The sequence below is a fragment of the Colias croceus genome, chromosome 18 (assembly GCF_905220415.1).
Source record: "Colias croceus chromosome 18, ilColCroc2.1".
Taxonomy (NCBI): domain Eukaryota; kingdom Metazoa; phylum Arthropoda; class Insecta; order Lepidoptera; family Pieridae; genus Colias; species Colias croceus.
Genome location: NC_059554.1, coordinates 9022812 through 9048385, shown reverse-complemented (window position 1 = coordinate 9048385; position 25574 = coordinate 9022812). Strand labels below are relative to the sequence as shown.

Genomic DNA, 25574 nt, shown 5'->3' with positions numbered 1-25574 from the left:
TTATTAGAAATAGAGCTGTAAGATTTTACTGGTGTGTTTAATTCTCGTTGTTGTTAACTTTAAATGCGAAAGTATGGATGGTTTGTGACACTTTCAACCAAACCTCATGTTTAAAATTTGGATCAGATCATTGTAGTCCGATTTCCGATTAAATAATTTATTTAAAAATAGATTTTCATGACTCATTGAAGCCCATTATAGTTGAACGTATCAGAAATAATGAAAAATATATGTATAGAAACAAATCAAGCTGTTTTTATGTTGTTTCGCGTTTGAGTTTAATAGCGTATTTACGAGCACGTAATGGTGCAATGTGTAAAAGATAGTTATCAATTGGAATTTGGATATTAATGTAATTAGTCATGCATTCATTCTCAAATGGACTCTATAACAAAAATTGTATATAGACGGGAAATATTCATAAGAGCCTCTACATTTTAACTGAAGTCACCACTCTACTCCGAAGTCAGATCAATTGTGATCAAGATTGATCCACAAGGGTCAAGGGAAGTATCTCACAGTGTAGTGAGACTAAACAAATACAGCACTACCGGAGGAAAATTATCCAAGAGTTCTTTACGTAATTCCCAATTCACTAAGGTAACAACAAAACTATCAAAAATGGTTACCAAAGCTTTGTCAATATAAGAGAAGTCAAGATATCTTTCAAAATAATTTCTGAGTTCATCTATACTTATATTATAAAGAGAGGTTTGTAATTATGTATGAATGTATGTATGGGTTTCACGCATAAACTCCTGGACCGATTTTGATGAAATTTGGCACAGACAATCTTTAGACCCTGAGAAAGAACATAGGCTACCTTTTATTGCGAAATATGTACCACGGGCGAAGCCGGGGCGGACCGCTAGTTATTAATAATTACATTGTACATTATTAGCGAACTTTAACTGTCTTTATTCTGCGTTATAAATTTATTTATGAACATCCTAACGACGCAGTGAAGGATCGTTATATGGGCCATAACCTAAGGATTATTATACGAGTCTATGTTATGTTATGATGTTAACAAAAACAGGCTAACATACTGTTACTAAATATGGTTATTGTATTTCAAGGAAAGTCCCGATCGTGTGGGTTGTAGGGTGTTCAAGGTTATATGTGTTTTTGTCCCCAATCAAATTCAGGATATCTCAATTTAGATGCTTCCTACGTTGTTATAATACTAACAATTGATCGAAGGAGTAATCGGTAAAAAGTAGTAATAGTTTAATTTTAAACTCAGTATGTTAGTAAAATTACCAAATGATGACAATTTAATTGTTATTGTTTATCAAATTTAAACGAAACATTTTACAATATTGTAACTAAAAAAACTTGGTATAGTCGTGTAAGTACCTTTATTAATAAAGTTTACAACCCGAAACAAGTAAAATGTCGAATTTATTGATCAATAAATAAAGATAAGCTAATTTATTCGTTCGTTTATTACCTTTTTTAAAGGAGCCAATTTCCATTATTATAATAAAGTAAAGCTTTTATTTCTCACTTAGCCATATATACAAATTAGGTCGCTCACATTATTCTAAGCCATTTCCATGAATTGTTGCGAAATACGTTCAAAGACGAAACACTTAGGCTCCATTAACTACTCTATAAATAATGGCTTTTTATTCAGCATTTTATCAAAATCCTTTCACAAGGTCCAAATAGCACGTCGCTAAGTTAATAATGTTAGGTCACGAATATCATTGCAAGCACGAATCATTATTTGACGCCCACACCATGCGACAATCTTCCGCAGTGAAAGTGTACAAAAGCATGCTCTGTCCCGAATTGGGTCACGCTCGTATCCCTTTCCCTTTATATACTTACACACACATACATATTGTATATACTCACTTGTACACACACACACACACACACACACACATGACTAAGAAGAAAGTGATATCAGTAATAGAATGGTAGATGGGAGTCTTTCATAATCGCGATTCAATTCTATACAATAGCCGTAAGTAAACCTGCGACTGAGACCCATGCGTCAAGTTATTCTCTATTTAAAAAGGCCTCTTATACAAATTTAACAACTCAAGGTAAATCCTGCTCCCATCTGATGGAAAAAAGTTGTAACCTGTAGACTGATCCATCACCTCATGTGCCTTCATACTACCCAAAAAATAAACATCATGACATAGAGCTACGCTACTAAAAAAGAATTTATAAAAGACGAAACAATATCAATGTATTCACAAGAAAATATTCGTTAGACAATAATATTACATTTAAAATTTCAAACTGTACACGATATTATATTGAAGTTCAAAATCGTCCAAACAAAAATTCCAATTACATTTTAACAACGAAATTGTATTTCACCTATCCTCCCACGCTTAAAAATTCCGCGTAGCACTGCTACGGGGGCTACGACGATATAACAGCTACGTAGAGTACGTAGGCGTTGCGTAGGTCGTGGAAACATACAGAGTTTCATTGAAAATTAAATGGCTCGCTTATTCCAACAAAAGCTTTTAAACAATTACTACTCAAATTTGTAAATTCAACAATAATTCCACTACATTTGCGGTTCCTATACCTTATTTTGTAGTTGCTTTACACGCATTACTTTTTTGTATTTTACATAATACGTAAATAGATATTATATAGCGTGATGAAAAGTTAGGCTTAAGAAAACATTTGTATCTAAGCCGAAATAGACCAAACAAATAGTAAAAGCCTCAATAGCATGACATGTTTCAGTAACACATTTATAAAATGGTACGCGTCCTAAAATAGTTTTATTTGAAGAATTCTTTTGACCTATTTGGCAAGTTTGTGACTCTGTCAGCCAATACGTACATCGAGATTACCAAATTGTTTTCATATTGCTACTACATTATTCTTACTACAAAATATTATATTGTGTGGACTAGCTTGTTAATTTGGATATAACATAACACACAACAAAGCATATTCATAAACATTACAATAGAACATTCATTCCTATTGCGAACATAATATATTTCTTACGAGAATACATTCACTATCGTAAGCTTTAGATTAGCCCCATTTATAAAAGATTCAATTACAAAAATTATTACATTCGATATTGGAAATAAAGAGCTAGAGAAGAACATAATAATTAAAATAGTATATCACCAATTACATACCATCAAGTATATTATGTACGAATTGAAGACATACAAATTAAAACAATTACCCGCATCTGAATCTTCAATATTGAAGTTAAACCGTACGTTGGTAAACAGAACGTTGTGCCCTATATTTCAACTTTCATTATTGGCGTAGCGCCCGACCGTCTGTCAATAGAGTATTCGGTATGGAGGTAAAATTTTCAATAGCTCCTCCCATGTGTTAGACCCGGAACAGTTTGTAGGAGGCTGTATGATAATCTCTGAAATGGGATAATAAACTTGCACGATAAAGCCCGTATGCGATAAGCATTAATGTTGACTGTAATGTTATGAAAAATGTAATTTTGTTGTACATTTAACGGTAAATTATAATTATGAATCATCACATAAAAGTCGCTTCCCGCTCTCCGTCTATCTGTCCCTACTTAATACATAATTTTTTTTTTGAAACTACACAACGGATTTATATATGGTGTTTTTAAAAGATAGAGTGATTCAAGAGGAAGATTTTTATTTATTCATTTATTTCAGGCAGCAAATGTAGTTACAGTTAAAGTGCATTTTAGTTTAATATAATTTGTTAAGCTTCAATCATTTAAAAATACAGGACACGTGACTCGAAAATTGTAATCCTTTAAATATTTAAGTCAACTTTTCAAACAATTTTTCTTAAAAAAGTTGTAAAAAAGTACCGTATGAGTGACAAGTCATGTTACAGTATGTACATGTCTCCCAGCCATTAGCGCCGCGGAACGTCAGATGTTCAACTTTATACGAAGGCACTGCCGTTGTCTGTGACATGAACGTTATGACGCTCTTAACTGCCTTGCGACTTCACGGTGAAATTGAACAAAATACTTTGCGATTCTGCTTGATAAGTTTGGCGTGATATTTTATAGCAGTCTAGTTGAATTTATAAACTCTTTGTAACTATAGGAAGAGGAATTATGCGGGTTGTTTTTTGAAAACGAGGGAAAATTTATAACCACTAAAATTCATAAATACCAAAAATTAATTATAAACAAAACTAAAAATATGCTGTTTTTTTTTAGAAATATACTTACGCAATAGTAACGAAGTACTCGTTACTATTGCGTAAGTATATTTTTAAAAGCTAAGATACGAACTATTCAAGAATAATAAAAAATAAATAAGAAGACATTATATAAATATTTTATTCTTAATATATATAAATCTCGTGTCACAATGTTTGTCCTCAATTGACTCCTAAACCACTAAACAGATTATAATAAAATTCGCACACCATGTGCAGTTCGATCCAACTTGAGAGATAGGATAGTTTAAACATGTAGGTACCACGGGCGAAGCCGGGGCGGACCACTAGTCTGGTTATAAAGCCACATATTACTCTTCAGATGATATTAAACTTCGTACAAGATATTAAATATAAGATAAATAGTATTAAACACTCCAAAATACACAAACATTATATCTCAAATTTAATATACACATATATAATTTTAATTATCAAATGTTTGGACGATATAATATTTAACATCGTTTGTTAAAATCTAATTTCGCGGACAAGGTTTATTTTCCCATAACTGTTTATTCTATCCGCCGACGATATTGAATTTTCAATGAGGTTCCATCGAGCCTTTATTGCCTTATAGCAAAGAGATGTTAAACATGTCTACAGTTTATGAAAATTTATTTCAAGCAATAATTTTCTTGTTTATTTAAATAGCTGGCTTTCCGCGCTTTGCTCACTAGCAATTCGCGTTTTATTTTTTTCGAAACTACGAAACGAAACTACTTTGTACGATACTTGTACGAACGATATCTGTGATATTTTTGTAGGGGTGATTTTGTAAAAAAAAAAAGTTGTCTATACATAGGTATATTCAGACGAACTACCCCGAAATAAAAAGTAATGAATATTTTTTCAACGATTTAACTATACGAATAAATATAGTTCTTTTTTCAAACTTTGAAGATTTTCTTTCAATTAGTTTATCAATAAACATCAAACATACTTTTATATGTTTTAACACATTCACGAGTTCTAGGAAATATTCGTCACTAATTTACTGATCAAATAAATAAATACATATATTACACGTGTCATCTCACGTGTTTGCGCTTAAGCTTTAACTTTTGTTCCAAAAGTTGAGAAATAAGCTCCCAACTCACAGTAAATTTTTGTTTTAATGTTCCTCAAACAACAAACAAATGAAAACATTCGTAAAAACCAATTAGATGGAAAACGTCACCAAAACAATACAATTTGAAACAAAAGAAAGACAAAATACTATTAAAATGTGTGAAAATTCATATCAAAAAGTATGAAATATCCTATCTGTGACTTCATTAGCAAATTCGAAACTGGTCCTTATAGTTATACTTGTCTTTTAATGTATTGAGAATATTTTATTATAAACATTTTCTATGTAATTTAATATCACCTAATTGTCTTTTTCCTTCGAACAATTTTCTTAATTTCGAATCTTGTTTCGTTTATTTATCGTCTAAATTATCATAATATTATAATTAATTTCTTGAACAAGGCAAATAAGATAAAAAATAAGAGACTATTTCTAAAACTCAAACTCAAACTCAAACATTTATTTATTCAATTAGACTTCTTTTAGAAGCACTTTTGAAACGTCATTTCATATTTTAACATTTACCACCGATTCGGAAAGCAGTATCTACGGAGAAGAATCGGCAAGAAACTCCATAGTTGCTCTTTTTAATCATGTCAGTTTTACAATTTAATTTTACAAAATACATTATATTATGTATATTATAATCATAATATGCCAAAGAACTGTCCTGTGGTTTTTACGTGACAACCCTCCATGGATTTTTATCGTCCATAATCCATATATTCCTTAATACTGTAATAGGCTCTCTGAATTAGTAAATTTTTTATATAAGTTTTAAATTTAGAACTACTGAACTCTTTAATATTATGAGGAAAAGAGTATTATAATTATATAAGTACATTTAGAAACTAAATTTCTAGTGAATGTCACCGGTTACGGCCAGGTTTACCAGGGGCCGTATATACCTCTTATTTCCAGACAGTTTACGTCGTGAATTGAACTGACTGGCAAATTCATATAATGATTGCATTAACCATGATCCCTGATATTAAAAAAAACGCGTATGATGATGGTAAAATAAATTTTAAAGTCGATTGAGTTTTTGTGTTAAATCGTATCAAGCATTTCACATTCTGCGCATGTTGTATAATACTATACTTAATACTTACGAAATATATTTACTACAAAAATCCTACATACACATAATATGTATTCTCATTATTTAAGTCATTATAAATCGATGTTGTTCGCTGCTTGTCTGTGAACGAACAATTGTTATCAATTTCTTTTCGACATAAGAGATTATCTTAGTTTGAATTCATTTGAAATAGCTTTCTCATTCAAACTTTTTGATATTATTACGAACGATAAAATATAAGTTTTATTTTCTATCGGATCTACTCAGCCAATAAATAAGAAACTTCGTTATCTTATAACCAAATATCTTCTTAGTATTTAAAACAATTGAGAAAGATTTCTTTATTTCTACTTTGAGCTGACTTTTTAGTATCTATAAACAATTTCTAGAGAACGAAAACGGACGCCCACTGTTAGTATTATAATAAACATAAAAAACGTGATTAATTAAAAGTACATACTTAAAACAGCAATTTTTCCTTAATTAAGCAACTCCGATCAATTTCAATCTCGGCAAGGTGAACCTTTGTTGGGGGATTAACCCGAGAGTTTCGATGTTCGTTTTAAATACTTTTTAAAAACAACATTTCTCATTTATGTGATACAAAGTCGCTTTATTTGTGTTAACTTATCCGTATATAAGATTATTATACATATGATATCAATATGTATGATACCCACTATAATTATTACGGCTATTGCCATAAAACAATAATGAGACGGTCACGTTCTTACTTTTGACTGATTATCATCATCACTACATAGCATAAAACAAAGTCACTTCTCGCTGTCTGTCTCTATGTTTGCTTAGACCTTTAAAACTACGCAACTTATTTGGATGCGTTTTTAAATAGAGTGATTAAAGAGGAAGATTTTAGTAAGCCTGTAACCAATATATTATTATAGTAATATCTAATAATAGTTTATTTCATGTGAACAAATTAAATGTTGTTTTAACTAACGATGTACCAAACATTTGATAAACAGTTGTTACTTCACCAATAGAAATAACTACGTAGTTATAACGTGAATATTGGATAAAATATGACAGTTCCGTCAATTACTCACATCGTTTCTATAAGGGCGAAGGTAAAAGGCCCATTAAAATGCTATTACGTGGACGAACAAGTTTTTAAGGGTCGGTAAACAAACCTATCTTCATGTCTTCATCTGTGAAATAGTTTCGGAGTGGAAACAATTTATCTCTTTAATTCATATTTTATCGATATATCTATTTTGAATTTGCGAAAGAGAAGAAAAATTATGTTATATTTTGTGGAATGTGATATCTTTTGCTTTACACTAGATACCATACTAAATCGCTATTCGTATTTTTCTTCTGACTCTGAATACTTACTTCTATCCTTAATTGCATTAGTAATGTTATGTTATTTGAGTTTGAGTTTGAGTATATGTGTGTTATAATACCTAATACTATGAATTATTTTTTTAAGTAAAAGGACAATAGGACTTATTTATTTCTTGTAAGAACTTTAAGTCCCTATTACAATAGATAAAATACATAAAATAATGTGTAAAGGATTGTGGTTTGAGAAACAAATTCAAAGTTAATACAATATATTTATAAAAGTAAAATGTTTCAAAATGACCTGTTATTTCATCACAAAGGGTACATACAGATCACTTTCCTCTTGACCGAGTTCGAATCCTTTTAAGAGTTATTGAATTTGGAAAGGCGTAAGAAACTCCAAACATGAAAGAATATCAAGACTGCGTGGAAATTTATTGAAACAGACTTTCATTGAAATAAGGAATACCAAGTGCATTTCATAATAATTTCGTAATATAATTTATAAGGATGGACGGTTTCTTTCTCTAAGAAACTACAAAATCTTTCAAAAAAAATGTAGCACATTTTTATGAAAAACTAGCGGTCCGCCCCGGCTTCGCCCGTGGTACATGTTTACGTTTTCTCTACATAAGATCCATCCTCGTACTTCAAGAAATATAATAAAAAAAGAATTATCGAAATCGGTTCAGCCGTTCTCGAGTTATGCGCTTACCAACACATTTTGCGATTCATTTTTATATATGAGAAGACTAGGAAGAGGCTAGGATGGCTTTTTACTTATGCATATCGTACATAATATGATAACAGAGATGGTAATACGTACAGCATACATGATAATTATACGGAAATAAAAAAATCCACGAAGAGTTAAACACGACATTTTTCAAGATGTTATTTCACCCCAAATTGACAATACCTACTTGGAAGAAGCTAAATGAAGGACTCTGACGCGACGCATCTATGTAAATCATCTAAGAGCTGATTTTTCAATATTTGGTTAAAACTTATTCATCGAATAACGTATTAAACTACCATTTCAAAAATGTATTGTAATTGTAAAATACGGACAGTATTTGACAGTATACAGGTGACATTTTAAAATGTTCGTATAATACTATATTGGACGGATAAATTTTAACCAAGGATTGAAAAATCGGCCCTAATATAAACAAAAACGTATAATTATTTCAACAAACATGACATCCACAGATTACATCGATAAAACTCGTTAGAATAGCTTGGAGTTAAACAGTTAGTTCCATAAATATTTATATCTAAAAAGACAAAGGGAAATAGCTCGGAGGAGACATTAACGGGAACTTCAGATTTATTTAATGTACGTGTCTCGGGTTTAAGTTAAGTATGCAACGGCTTTATCATGAGCCATTCTTTTATAGTACTGTTTAAAGAAAATTATAAAAATGTTTATTAAAGTGAGTTTTTTCTCCAACCTTCTCTGAAATTGCTATCAGAACCGTTGGTACCTAATTTCTATGAAAAAATAGCATTTAACTTTTCTGTCTGAATTATTAAGATATCTACAATACAATAATTATTAATCTACTCATATTTGAAAAATCAATGTCCGATTCAGAACTAACTACTCGAATCGACGAATCTACTAAGTACTCGAATTTGCGCATATATCTCAACAAAAACTTAGAAATTCAATGATAAGTAGAAAGAATTGTTCTTTATCCCGCAAGAATGGCTGCGTTAACATCTGTTACAAATCTATATAAAATAACCTCGGTACATTTACCTAAAGGTCCTTTACGAGCGAAACCGAGATCCAAGCGTTTTTCAGGCCTACCTTTCTAAATCTTCCCTGGGTTTATCAGGATATTTATTGACGCAAAACTTTCGAGAACATTCGTGTCCCTTCAACTAACAATGGTTTACGGCTAATAGTCGATACTTCCTTGCGTATGCCGGTTTAGTGGTTAGTGTGGAGTTACGACCATGGAGTTCTGGGTGGAAGGGCTTATTAATGTTATAAAATTCCATTAAACTGAATAGGACCACACAGATCGAGCTGCTTTGCTTAGATTGCTTCACTAAGCTGCTCACTCTATGTGAACCCGCCTAGTGGTAGATGTATTTAGACTAGTACAGAAAACATTAACTGAACACAAACAATCCAACCTGTATTTCCTAGAATTTTATCTCAGTCCACGTAATTTATTTACAAAATTCAAATTAATATTACAATTTGGAAAATAAGCTTTTAAGCTACGAACAGAATTTGTATTTGAATTGCTCCTCATTCCTTACCAAAATGAAACCAAAAGAAGGAAAAACTCTGATAAATTTTGACGATCTTAAATACAGTGTAACCAAAGCTAGTGTATTAACAAACTACTTAAATTAAAACAGTTTAACTGAAACTGGAGCAGTTAAAAAGCTCTCAAACAGAGATGAGCACGTTAATTGTAAATTCAAATGGGTCAAAGCTACGCCTAAATAGCGAACCAGACAAGAGGTCACCCCGAAATAACGGACCTACTACTTCTACATTTAACATCACCTTTGACTTTGAATCAAATAGTTGATATGGGTAAAGGTAAGTGTATGTATTTTAAAGGTGATATGTTTTGACACGTCGAAACAAACCTGCTAATGTTTAATGGGAAAGTTTGTGTTTTATAGATGTTTGCTTACGGATAGGTATTATGTAGATTTTGAGAAAATTTTGAAAGAATTGATGGACGGGTATTTTGTGAATTTATAAAAAATGTATTTTTAAACTAAAAAATGAATTCTCTCTATACTAACATCTGTTGAAAACCAATACATAACTTAATAGTCAAAAATAAATTATATCAAATTCAAGTCACACATAGCTTATAGATTGCACGTAGTTTAATTAATATTTTGACAAATAATATGTTTACAAAATCCCAGTTTAACTACTTCCAAAAGCTTACCTTCAGATCCCTCGAGTGTCTGAGCTCTTGCCTCCGAGGCGGTTGCCCCGGCAGGTCTGAATACACCAAGTTCCTCACAGCCCCTTTAAACTTGGGCTCGAAGATCACGGACGGTAGTGCTAGCGTTGACAGCTTGGAGTTATATCTGGAAAGGGATTTTACATTAGACCTGAAAAATACGCTAATTATATATACAAATATTATTCAAAAGAATGATTTAATTTTTTTTTATTCAACATTACGATAGGTTAAAAAAAATATTTTTCCATTAGAAAGCGGCATCTTTTCCGAATGATACAGATTTATTTTTTTACTTATGGGCAAAATGGACAAATAGCTAGTAAATAATAAACAACAAAATAGTTGTATGATGTATGTGCTAGTGAAACACCTTTTACCTACATTATCAATACATTATTAATGATAAATGGGACTTTGAATGCTACCAAATCTGTGCTTTCATGCTATTTATTAAAGAATAACAACAGGACAGTGTTTTCAGAAGATATCATAGCACAATAGAACGCAGTTAAGTTCCATCTACCCTCTTATGCCCAGGGGACAAAAATTCGACACGACGTTAGATAAATGGAGCATTTATAGCTATACATCTCTCCTAGGCATCAGGCTATAACTGGATCACTACTTCCTGTCTTCGGGCAACTACTGAAATTATTGTTGGCACAATAAACTTCGTATCGGTAAAGATTTACTCTGAAAACATATCATACGAAGATAAGTCTGAAGCTTGATATGTTTTATAGGAGATAATGGAAATAAATCTTTATTTTGCTTAAACATTATCCCTAAACTGTGTCTTAAACTCGAAATAATTAAGAGCCAGCATCCCACTTAGAAATAATAGATATTAGCGGATTTTATGTATAATACTCGCGTAAAATCAAACAATAGAGAATACGCAGCATCCCACTATATAAGATACATATCTGTTCCATAATAGGCTTTTTCTGTCTCTGCTAAGAGTTATTTGTATGGGTAACTTTCTAATCCTCGATTCATATTATAAAGATCACAAGCCTCTCTATTCGAATTTTTGTAATCACGTTAAAGAAATTGAAATTGCTCTTTTAAAAAATAACATAATAATGACAGATGTGTAATTTCCATATATTTGATTAAATAATAAACAAATTGTTTTCAACTGAACAAATACTTATTTTGTATATCAAAAATGTGAAGGTAATTTTATCTTTACGCTTTCGTGGCCAAAGAACGAATCTCTTTAATCTTTTGGGCTTTGCGGCTCACTGAATTTACAAATTATATGAGTTTGTCCACAAATATTTATAATTTAACATATTGTAACTAATCATAATGGGTTAAATTATTGCTCATTTTTCCATCTTTTATATATAAAAATTAATCGCAAAATGTGTTGGTAAGCGCATAACTCGAGAACGGGTGGACCGATTTCGATAATTCTTTTTTTAATATATTCCTTGAAGTACGGGGATGGTTCTTATGTGGAGAAAAGGTAAATATGTACCACGGGCGAAGCCAGGGCGGACTGCTAGTTTGTAATAATATTAAGCCTCTATACTTTAATATATATTATTTACTTTTCTTTAAGCCTGTTAATCCAAATATTATATCTTCAGTTGTTAAACTTTAGATTTTATAACCAGTTACTAGAATACATAGTACATACTGCTTCTTTTATTTAATCACATCTTCTTATATGATGCTCTGTGGTAAAATTGCCTTTAAAAGAACACAAGACAGCAAAGTACAAGTAAACAGAATGCTTCTCTTGGAATGAATTTCAAAAAGCAACCTCAAAGAACGTGACATCTCGAAGCCATCGTGTGACAAGGACAGATAGCAATTTATCAGCCGTCCCCTTCCATCGCCACAATATATCTTGGGCTTGACGTGTCTTCGGCGATGTAATTTAAAATCGCTTTCAAGTCAACATTTGTTAGTTTTTTGACGTTTAATAACTATAATGGTGTATTTGTTGGGAGCTTTGCGTTGATGGATACTATTGGTTATGATAATAGGGCAAGTTTATTTCTTTTCTTTAGTTTGGTTTGCCAATGAAACAAATGGAAACAAATTTACATGTGTCATGATTAACAATTGTAAACGAACAAACTCACAGACAAGTTAGATTGAGTTTTACTAGCGCAGGTGACCTAAAGTTTTAAGCCCTAAGGATTTGCCACGGTAATACGGATTTAAATCCCGCCACACAGCCGAGTTTTTCTATTCTTCAAATTTTCAAATTCTATATGTATATTAATGCCCGATGATAGTGGTAGAAGTAGAACTATCATAATTAAAGTGAAAGGAAACTATTTGTGGTCGACACCAGTTAAAGAACGAAAAGAGTTAATTTGAGTGCATCCCAGGCTGCAAAAAGTAGTTTAATTCAATAGGTAATTTTTCTCTGACACGTATAGGTATGAAGTATTTAAGTAATTATTTTTTTTTCTATTTCTATATGTGTTATTCATCGAAATAAAAAGCCATAATACCTATATCTATATTTATTTTGTATCATTGTATTCCGTTCATCATAGCCTAAATTAGTTCCAAGCCCAAAGGTAACACGACATTCATTGACTGGGCGGTACAAAGTTCGCCGGGCCAGCTAGTTAATGCTATAAAACAAAAATTAAAAACACTCAATTGCCTTCTATCTACATATACACACACATAAACAAAGGATAACATCAAAGGTATCAAAATTGGCCGACGTTTATCGCTTACCCGCTCGACTGGCATCAATAGCCCACAATGGACGAGTCCGTATCGCGTGACCTGTTTCTGAACGTTCAACGTGAGAATATACATATAGACGTATTAATACTTTTGCTTTTTATTTGTTTTGCTATATATTTATATTATAAAGTTTACGAAATCCTCCATCCCGTAAACTCACGATTAAGAGTGTGTTTGATTGATTGACCGCGCAATTGAAAATTTATTGTTGTTTTGGATAGTCCATTTTTTCGAAGAAAGCTATAAGCTATACAAATTCAAATTCATTTATTAATTGCTTGAACACGTACATTAGATGTTTTGTATTACAAAGTATTGCGTAACAGTGTTCGCCATGTGAACTAGCATGCAATCGTATAGTATATTACATATTGATACATTTACAAAATTAATTTAACTTAATTTTATTAAAATACATTGTAGTAGTCCCAATTCAATTAAATACTCACCTAATAATATTATATCTAAATTATTCTTATGTCACAGTTTAAAAATGTCAGCGTTTAAAAAAAATTATAACAGTAAATAATAATAAGCCGATAATAATACTCATGTTTGGGTAGAGAAAAACTCATTTCATCTCATCAAGATCATGCTTTGACTGATAGGAGCGAAGAACATTTTTTCTGCTGCAGCAAAATGTTGCAGAGGCAGGAAAAATATCCCTAAATACGAAACCACGGGGTACACCAGTAAAACGATAAAAAGTTAAAATAATTATAAAAGCAGCACATAGGCTATCGCTTGACATCTGCCAGACAGCCCGCTGGGAATAATAAAATATTATAAAATACATGAAATACTAATAATTCTTAAGATAATTACTTTTCCTTTTAGTTACAAGATGTGTTATAAAGGTCAATTTTTGTCTCAATATTTCATATTTGCGAGGATATTTATTTCATTGATTTATAGCTTCGTCCAGTCCTCTTTTTAATAAATTACTTAGCCACTAGAAAATCTATGTCCCTAATAATTGTACACCTCACTTGTTTCTTCTGTTCATTCATGAATTCGATCCACCTCCTGTTAAAATAGGCAAAGTGACCTTATACATCCTGCCAATCGACATGTCAATTAATAAAGGTTTTGCACACCCTCTCAGTGTATTTCTAAAAAAGTAATCCCTTTTACCCTTTATACCATCCATTCTAAATTAATATTATACAAAATGTCACCTTTGTGTGGTTTATATAATATTCAGTTGATTGACAATCTCTTAAGTGAACTACAATATAGATTTGCCTTAAGATTTTGGTGGCTATTTGGTCTAGTGACACTTATCTTTATGATTAAGTGGGTAACGATAGAAAGTTAACCCGAAGATATTCTTCATTACTAATGCAGTTCAATGTGTTTTTATGAGTACAAGCTATTCTTTTTATTGTTGCATGTTTGGTCAATGTATAAGCAGATAAATTATGAAACTTATCACTAACTGGATACTACTACTAGCCGATAAAAACATATCTATGGAAGTGGGTCTCAGTCATCTACTAATACTTACAAAATTTTGCTTACATCAAGGATATACATAACATAATTCAAGTCCACATCATTGTTTATATAGCATCAACATCAACAATAAATAACTGCCTAAAGACATAGTCATATAGATGGATATAAATCGTTTATTCTGTCAGCAAAACAGCTTACCTCAGCAATGCCTCAAGCCGGAGCCCAAAATGCCGTAAACTCAACGGCCTAGTTATTTATGTACGCCGATGCCGTTACAGGGACCGTATTTTATCTGCAGTTGCGAGCAAAATATTTCGCAAGGACTTGAAAAATATGCTCCCGATACAATGGGATTATATTATGTATGATTTTCATCGAGAAGAACGTGATATAGGTATAAATATATACTTGTGTAAGAGATTTGTTTTTTTCTTTGTTTTTAATAAACTCAAAAACTGCTTTTTATAATTCATTTACTAACAGAAAATTACAGAGTTTCTGAGTTATATAGCCTATTATTTGTTTACGATTTTATTACGGAAAAACGCAGGCGAAACCGAGGTATACTAGAAATACTAGCTAGTACTCCAAACTTATCTTGATATTTCTAAAGATAAAGATTTTATCAAGTATTCGTACAAACTTATTAATTATGAAGCTAGAATATAAATTGTCTTCAAAGTATCTTTTATAGATGTGGCACTATTCTATACAGATGTGGCAAATAGGCTTTTAAAAGACATCAAAAGCATTGTCAAAAAGCTTTAAAATTTGGCTTGTAGCCACTTGACACGAAATATTTTAATGTAGTCACACAATTATTGCGAAGCGATGTTTGTGCATAATGAGTCACGTAGGGCTGGACATCTAGGTTAGTTCTACATAATTTGGTGTGAACTGAGATGTGGGGGTGACCAGTTTATGTAGACCCCTGAGTTTGGAAGCTGGATTATGTTTGCATATGTTATTGTTTAGCAAAAATAGTTCTGATATTTTGGTCACAGATGTGATAGCTTTTCCGTTGAGTATAGCGTAAAATCTGATTAAAAATAGATACACTGATCTTTTAAATAACAGATACTATGAATTTTATGTTTTTATTAATTTAATTGACGCCTTTTCAGCTTTCACTTTAGTTTTTCATGAAAACTCAAAAAAATACAGACAGAGCAACGAAAATATAGTATAAAATAGGAAATTATTCATAAAATTGCGCCAATTGAAAATGAAATATGATTTTCTAGTAAAAATAATATTATCCGCTTGTAATTTAATAAATTTTACCATTAACAAAATAGCAATTCAGCAAACAGCAATTTTGAGTACTTCTATAGTTCTTACAAAACAATTTCTATTTTTTTTTCTTTTTTTAGAAATTCTCAAAAACGCGGAAATTCCAATTTGTAGAGCGCACTATATTTTTTGATCGTTTTATCATCCATTCCAAAAATGTTTGTTTTTTATCGCTTAATGTATACTGTCTAAACTTTTCTAATAGCTAACAATGTTAATCCCATTAAATCTCTTAACTAAGACTCCGCTCTCAGGAACTCTCGGAAAAATGAGGTATTTTTGTGTTAATGACACTATAATTCATGGAAACCATCTTGTTTTAGGAAGTGTATGGATGAAGACAAGAGATTATGCGATCTGAAGTTTTTTTTAACTTGTTATCTTTTCTATGAAAAGGGATAGGTAACATATAATCTTTAATTGATGATCCAATTAATAAAGGTCGGATCGGATTTTTACTTTTATTTATCCCGATTTTATAACACAGAAAGTTGCTCGTCAAATTGTTTAAAAATCTTCATATAAAAAATTCGTTTTAAAATTCAAATGTAACAAAGCATCTTATTTTAAAACTAATACAAATACTTAAAAACAGTATAACAACCCTCTCAAATAAACCACAACATCGCCACAGCGCATGACTCACACCAAGCCAATTTAAAGAGACTTAATTAAGATTCCTTAGATGTTCCTATCCCACTTTTATTGAGGTAATTTTACCAGAATGGCAACTTTCAAAGGATCCCGATTGGGTTTGGGACAAGCTCGTGAGAAATGTTAAGGAAATATTCCTAAATAATATCAGGGTATATTGTTAAAATGTTGTATTTAAAAAAGTGAAATAATCAAATTTTTAATGAGAATAAAAACATCATATGTTATAAAACCTATAACATAAACTTCTTACATATCCAATAGACCAAACGAAACATTTTTAATCGACTCAAGTTTCACCCTACAAAAACTTCAAACTATACCTACTCAAACTATACCTACTCAAACTATACCTATTCAAACTATACCTACTCAAACTATACGCCACAAAATTATACAAACACCACGTAAAAGCGAAACAGGCATCCATTCAATACATAGTGTACGACCTAGTTGTAGGAAACCTATTAACTTGATCTTTATACGATTTACCGTCATTCAGATTTATTCCAATTAAGCCGGTGTTTCAAGCGAGAGGTTAAATTTCCATCCCTATTACGTATGTGGCTAAGTGAATATTTTTAAAAGTCTTCCAAAACCTTCTGTGTGTGTAAATAAATGCATTCTTTCATTATTTATTTTTTTAAAGAGAATGTTCTATGTTCGTCTGTCAGGCACTGACTTCAAATAGATGAGTGGATAGCGTTTAAAATAATTATTCATTTATTTATCGCTTGTGCTTGTCTATTTGTGATTTTTAAATCGGTATTTTTTTTCTGTTTTAGATAGGTATGACATAGAAATTATGATGGACATTGATCAAAAGTACATTTTTTTTAGCAATTAAGAAGGAATGAGTACAAAATATCTTCATTAAAAGACGTGATCACATAATCAGTGGTTCATAAAGAATATAGTACAAAAAATAATAAAGACTACTTACTACATGATTTCATTTTCAGAAAATATGACGCCTATTACAAATCCGACCACTTTCATTATCTGTCATCACTACAAATACACGATTTATAGCGTCCATTTAGTATACTTGGATAAGTACTGGATTCGCAGGTGAAATAGAATTTATCACGTTAATATTTCAGTAACCCCAACTGTTAGGCTGTGCTATACACGAACGTTAGTATCGCTAATAAGTTTCATAATTATGTTGAATTTGTTAAAGGTCGAGTTGTAACTATAATTTTTCTACTTGCGAGATTTAGTTTCACAACTTATGTTAATAAGAACTGAAATGTAGTTAATCGTGATTATTCCAAGGCTCAGTCCTGTTTCTCTAAAGAATTTTTAACTGGCGGGTTAACTTACTTACTGTTAACTTCCATCATGTTTTAAAAAGTAAAAAACGCTACTTATTGCAATTATAATATCAAGTTTTGCCTCACGAATTGTCCTTCTTTCCTCACTAAGTAATTATTGTATTCTAAATTATTAACCGTGTTATCGTGTAACAACTCATGTACTACAACGTATAACACGTACCAAAGTACAAAACAAACAGTGCACACCGAGCCTTATACGTAATTATTAATCGTCAGTGTACCCGCCGCCTAGTGTATCCCTCGGAATAGTAATTATTCGGTAACGTCCGCCTTGCCGTAATCGAATTAAATTGGTGAAGCGCTCTAAATTACACCAGACGAGCTATTAGGTAGATAAAGCGGAAATCATTTCAATATTGCTACCGAAAATTCCATCTTAAATATTAGATAGGATAGAACTTCAAGCAATCGAAGGATATTATGGTAATGGAAGGTCACTTCTGTGAGGTTCATTGTAATAAAATATAGTTTCAAATATGGAAAAATAAATTTAGCAATATTTAGCTTTTTCTGTAAAAAAATTACGGGCCGAACTGAGAACCTCTTCCTTATTTTTGAAGTTGGTAACAAATGAAGTAAAGTTGGGTAAGCTGATGTAAAATTTTAATATTTTATACAGTTTGGAAACCGCTATTCGAAAGCAAATTTTCTACAGGAAAATTCCCTGCCATCCATCATATTATATTTTTACATACGCATTCTGCAAAGCCCGGACGCTGCCTTTCAGACGTCCGTATACGTCCGGACCTTAACCGTGTCCGGTATTCGAGATTACGGGAAAATATTTTTTATAAAACATTTTATGTCCGTCTGCCTGTTACATTGTTCCAGATTAAATATTCCATCGTAATTTCAAGGAAAGTGGTGGTTAAGTGGTGGTTAAGTAGAAATTAGGTGATTAATATTTGTTGATATAACTATAATATAAATCATAGAGAGAATTGTTGAAAATAATTTTACTTAGTTCAGATATTTTATTTAGTATTCGTTTCGACTCAAGTGTCTCTCTGTGCGACACTATAGTCGAAACCAAGCAAATAATTATTTTCGAAGCGAACTAATTCAAAGTCCCGTAAAGTAAGTTAATAAACGTATAATTGTTGTGATTTAAGTTTCAACTTGACTAATGCGTCTTTTGGGAATGCCTACTCGACCGCTATGTTGCAATTACTAGAATAATTATTATTTATATTTTACTTGTTCACATGCTATTTGTGTTGGACCTCATACGGACTGTAAGAAAATGAGACCACAATATGATCCTACGTAGCCGAGTAAAACAAAAACATTTTATATTAAAACAAACTTTGGTTGATAGTATTGAAATAAAGCAAATGATAACTACACATTGAAGCATGTATCATACGCACAAAGATGCATTTATATGTAGTAAAAGCACGATGCTAATGAAACGATATAAATAAAAGTCTACAAAATAATATTGCTGTTTCTACACACTACAATCTTAACATAAACGACGAACACAGAACGACAATCCAAGAGCTTAAGACGATCGACTCTAAGCTCTTTCCAAAACAGTAAATATAAATAGAACGATCGTTTCATTTTATCGAATTTAATCCAGATACATTTCAAACTAACAATCTCTACCAAGTGAAAAGTTCCACGGGCATAATGGAATCTATGGACAATAAAAAGAAAAATACAAGAAGTAGAAAACACTAAAATTGGATAACAAGTACTCCAAGTAACAATCAACTTTGAGCCTCCGTGAATTGCGGTGGTATTCCATTGAAAATATTTCTAAATATTACTACAAATAGACATCCTAAGGGAATACGTTTATTTTATGACAAGCAGACGAGAAAACAAGTCAGGGTCACGTAGCATCACAATTGTGGGATATGAGTTTTAGATGTGAATTTATATAATCCATACTAATATTATAAATGCGAAAGTAACTCTGTCTGTCTGTCTGTTACTCAATCACGCCTATACCACTGAACCAATTTTCATGAAATTTGGTATGGAGATATTTTGATACCCGAGAAAGGACATAAGCTATTTTTTATCCCGCGAAAATGACTATAATATTATATATAGACTATTTATTATATTTCATATATAAGGAACTAAGACAGAGAATATTTTCGAATTATCGTACTTGTAACAATTGCACATAATATAAACCTGATTATTATTGTTTCCATACTAATTATTAATTATCACTTGCTTTCAATCACTAATCAAACATGACTACAACAACTTAATTAGACGAACACCTATTTTACATAACAAAAATATCAACAAACATTTGAAATCAAACAAGGCCGTAAGTCCCTGAGCCTCGCGAATTGATTAAACGACACCAATTGATACTCCTTATGTCAATGTGATGTTATCCCACAGATAACCTAAAGCGATCCATACGAGGGTCGTTTTACTGTCTCAACACGCGCGTGCCGTTACTCAGCTGCTATAAGCGCTTGTAATGACACCGGGAAATACCTACAATGTTAAGTTTTACTGTACTTTGGAATATGTGAATTTATTTTAATAAGAGAACGACCATTTTTAAGAAGTACAAAATTTTATTTCTTATCTCTTAAAATGGGTCATATTGTATCATTTATCTATAAATACATTATTAAATAAACTAAATAAATAAGTTATGCTACATTAAACAATATAGTCTATATTTATAAAAATGAAACCCGTTTCGCGTTGTCACGGCATCACGTGTGAACGGCTGAACCGATTTCGATAATTCTTTTTTTATTATATTCCTTAAAGTACGAGGATGGTTCTTATGTAGAGAAAACGTAAATATGTACCTCGGCGACGTCATGACTTTTGAATTTGTCTAACACTATTTTAGTAGTTATCTGTAAAAACGTGACACTATAAATCAATTTTCAGTTTCACCATAACCCTTTGTACCAAGTGAATGACCCAGTGAAACCCTTTACAAAAGAAAAGACAAAAGCACGATCACATTGAAACTAAAGCCAGACAAATCAATACGGACAACACAATTAACTTTCCCTTTGCTCTATCGTTGGCTAAATTTATTTCAATTAAATAAGTAAACTTGAAGTCTCCGTTTTCATTATAAAAATAAATTGAAAGAATATTATGGTGTGTATAATAAGAATTGAAGAAATGCATATAAAAATTAATAAAACTAAAACTGTCCCGTCTCTTAGGTTGTTGAACCGAGTTTGGCCAACGTTCAGCAGACATCAACAATATTATATAATATCAATATTATATACAAAGTAAAAGACTTTGAAAATAAGGAACAATAATTCTTTTGTTAATGTAAATTTAAATTCTATAACAAAACCAAAAACTTCCCAAGTTTTCGCACGATTAATTCCTCCTAACATTTTCATTTAAATCTGAAACGTGTTAGCAAAACTACACAACATTATAGTGTACAGAATTTACAATTAAACTCTACGCTGCAAACTTTAAACCTGTGTGAAAATATGCAATGAAATTATAAAAGCAATAACAGGACAAGCCAGTGTAAAATTAGTTTTGGACAAAGCTTTGATTTGATTTGAATTTGAAATGCAAGATACGTTTTGTCATTGAACTAGGTGTCGTTAAATATACGCTGAATTTATTTGATGAATAGAGATATGTTTGTATTTATGTAATTTACAGGCGAGAATTGTCGTACAACGGTATTACAAAAATCACCAATTTCGAACACAAAAATTGAAAACTATTATTCCAAAATACATTATTCGCATTAAATAAAGACAAAGCATCTTCAAGGAAAACCTCAAGAACCTGTACATGTTGCCATATTTCTACACTACATGTATGTACTTAAATCTTATCCGAAACTGTGTTAACAACATCACCATTTTACAATACCTGGTACATGTTATCTATGCCAATACCATTGACTTCACCGCTTATCAAGTGCACCACAAAATCTATCGAGCGACTCATTTCATTGTCTCGCAATCCATTGCGCGAACACAATACACGAAAAACAAACTGTCGCGAACAAAAATCGCAATGATAGTATACGAATTTACCATCGTATATAACAATACAAAAGCTTTATTATGTTAGCCGTTTGAGGCAGATGTCTCTCGGGGAAATGTTTGCTGCATAAAGTTTTTATTAGTTCACCATAGTCAGCGGCTTGTGACCTTATATCTCTTTGTTTTGTGGTGATATTAATGTATTTATTTATTCATGGAAGGTACGGTAACAGAACATAAGTTTATACCTTTAAAGTAATTATAATGAAATTGTATAAACACAATTGTTATTGGGAAGATAACACAAACATTAATTACGACGTTGTATTGTTTTTTGTGAATTTTATATCAAACGAACAATAATTTTTAAAGAAAAATTATGTGCACCTATAAAATAATAATGTATTAAGTATAAATATCAAATAATACAAAAACACTGGCTTTAAACACATGCGTATTCTGGCATTCGTAAAATCTGCCATTTTGCACACAACATTCAAAATGCGCGCCAAAACCGCGTTCTAGAATTCCATCTAACCTCATTCATTGGATTCCAGCCACATAACATTCCTCTTACTCTCCTACGATACTAAACTCCATTATTTGTAAAGTTTTTATAGTAAAGTCTAGCATCATTAGCGAGTATTCAACGTCGGAAAACAGCTCAAGGCAGCTCGGTGCGCTTTATATTTCGATATAGAGCTCGCGTTTTGAAATAAGTATTTAGGTTATCCGAAAACGGTATGGTCTAAGTATAATGCAGTTTCTAGACTGCTATTGAACGCTGCAAGTCTGGTCTTTGTTATTGTAAGGTAAAGCTTAGAGCTATGGATAGACAAAAAGAAATTAGGGAATTAGTTCAATCTATCATCCAATTTTCATCTGACGGTTCGATGCTAGCTTAGTTTTAGGAAATGTTATATCTACTGCGATAATTGTAATTATAGTACAAGGTCAAACGTGCCATCAAGTTATGATAAATGGTTCACTATGTTAGTTACTGTTTTAAAACAATTTAATTTCGATTTTATTAACCAAACAAAAGATTTTTGCACTCATTATAGTTCGAATCCCTTTAAAAATGAAATTCCCTCTTATTCAGATAATTGGCTAGCCAAAAAGATTCCTTTGCTAAAATCTTATACGTTCCGGTTAACTCCAAGGAAATGTGGGCCAAAGAGCAAAGATCGATACATGTGATTGTCTTCGAAAGAAACACTGAAACTATTAACGAAGTTCTGGAAAACTTTGCGAATGTAGGTTACATCCACTTTATAACAGTTTTTATTGAATCGTAATATTCCGAAAATAAAATTTCCTGAGCTATAAAAGTAGTTAGTCATAATAAAAATGGCTACAATTTAACTTGATAATGTACACAAAATTAACCGATTAATTTTTAGTATAGATTATTATTTTATGTCGTAAAACTATGTCGTTGTAGATATTATTCCATTGAATAGTAAGCATGAATAACATTTTCGCCCACCCATTGTGTACTATATACTTTTCTATCTGTTTTTTCAGCGTTTCCATAATAATATGGGATTTACTGGCATATGTTAACAAAATGTTAAAATTTTGTATTCATCTCAACGCGACAAAACTCCATACAAACTTTACAACTTATAAAAAAGAAAATAAAAAATATATACCTTAGAAACAAAGATAATATTCTTAAACAACCCAGCACTTAATACATTATGAATACTGTAGTAGACATAATCAAGACACGCTACATTCGCGTAGATGTCTACAAAGCGTAGCTAAGTGCTACGGCGCTACAGGCTAGAAGTTAGACATTGTGCTTTGAGACCTCAATATTATAACATCTTATATAAAATCAAATAAAAATATTGAATACTGTATCTTTCACTTTTCTTTTCGTAACTCAATTTATATTTGTACATTAATCCATTAACATTATTTATCTATTCACTTTAGATTTCGTTTTTTATTTCTTTAAATCAAAATTCTTACAACACTAACATTCCGACATAACAATAACGACATCAAAAACACCCAACAATAGAGCAAAGAACTTTAAGTATCGTCTTACTATACCAATTTAATACTCCAGCTAGTTGGCTAATACGTCCCAAAGAGGGCAACACACCTGTCCCCTGAATACTGATCAGGACGTGATCCGAATGGCAAGGCCATCGTTAGCACGGCCATCGACGAGATTGGAAAAAGCTATTTAACATGACAGAGGAGCAAATTATGGATTTGGTTAATGAAGCTGTGAGTTTACTTGTAAGAAAAAACAAAAAGGTCGTCAAGAAAGTTTGATTCGTTTGCTGGACAAAAAAAAAGAGTGTGTGTACTTATGTACACGCGTTAGAAGTTATACTTCTTTTGCGTATGGAAAAAAATACTAGAATATACAACTTGAACATAGTTATCAATTTTCAATGTTATGAAATTGCACATTTTGTTGCTAAAATATTAGCTAAACCTTATATTTTCAATATAATAGGTATACTTGCGATCTAATCCTAGGCAAAATTAATATATAAATGGCATCACTGATATAATCTTTCGTATCAATACACGTACAGAATTTAAGCACCAGTTAGGAATTGTGCCAAAATAATTGGACATATTATGTGGGTTATACTAAGTTTATCCCGACCTATCTCTTGGGATACGTGACATTTTGCGAAGGATTAGTATTAGAATCTAAGTAAAGGGCCTATCCTAGATATTAGATAGGCAATATGTCGCCTCCCACGTATAGAATCCTTAAATTATTAAAGACCAAAATTACATTGCATATAGAGCTCGTAAATTAAGCCACCGGTACTCATTACGATAATCAAGATTAATGTATAGATAGCTCTGTTTCAAACTGAAACTCAGACAAAATTTAAAATTTTAATAATAATCCCGTGTTAATTTTATTTCCTTTAGCTCCAAATTCTTCGGTCACACTCTCCACTATTTCTTAAACAATACCGCATTGAGTTTCACTGAAGAAACAACCAGCCACACTCAAGGGCACGCGAACAAAAACAAATATATTTTCGGTCAGTGATAAAACGTCCGTCTAACGGTTAACTTGACAGGTGATACATGTAGTCCTTCCTCAGGGGCGACTTACATTATTCAGGCCCATTGGGAAAAATAACTCATTTTTGCTCCTAGTTTTAACAATGGCTAATAATAATCTCTACTTATAGATATCCATATATATAATTAATGTCATTGCTTTTGTGTAGGATAAGTGTAATTTTATGAAACAATGAGAAAGTAATGTTTAACTAAATGAGGGTAGATGAGATTTAATTGCGGGACTAAATTTATGTGAACTAAATTCGTCTAAAATCAAATAAATGAATGCGATGTGGGTTGCTATAATTATTTCAGTAGCTTATCATTTCTTCTCCCACTTTTTTTGTTTTTTACAAAAGCACTTTATATTTAAATTATAGTAAGTAGGTAATTGTATCAAGAAGTTATCTGATTAAATCCGCCTTCTGTTTCTGTCTCACTGAAATACTGGTAATTACCACCTTAACGATCTTCTTCCCGACCTAAATGTCTTCAAATTACTCC

The 25574-nt window shown here is 31.5% G+C and overlaps 1 protein-coding gene across 1 annotated transcript in view; it reads right to left on the bottom strand.

Annotated features, from left to right (window-relative positions):
* Positions 1 to 25574, bottom strand: part of LOC123699485 (neurexin-1) — a 94796-nt gene that overhangs the window by 47883 nt on the left and 21339 nt on the right. The window contains exon 4 of the mRNA XM_045646432.1: positions 10562 to 10706. Within this exon, the coding sequence (XP_045502388.1) occupies positions 10562 to 10706 (145 nt within the window). The remainder of the gene's footprint in view (positions 1 to 10561; positions 10707 to 25574) is intronic.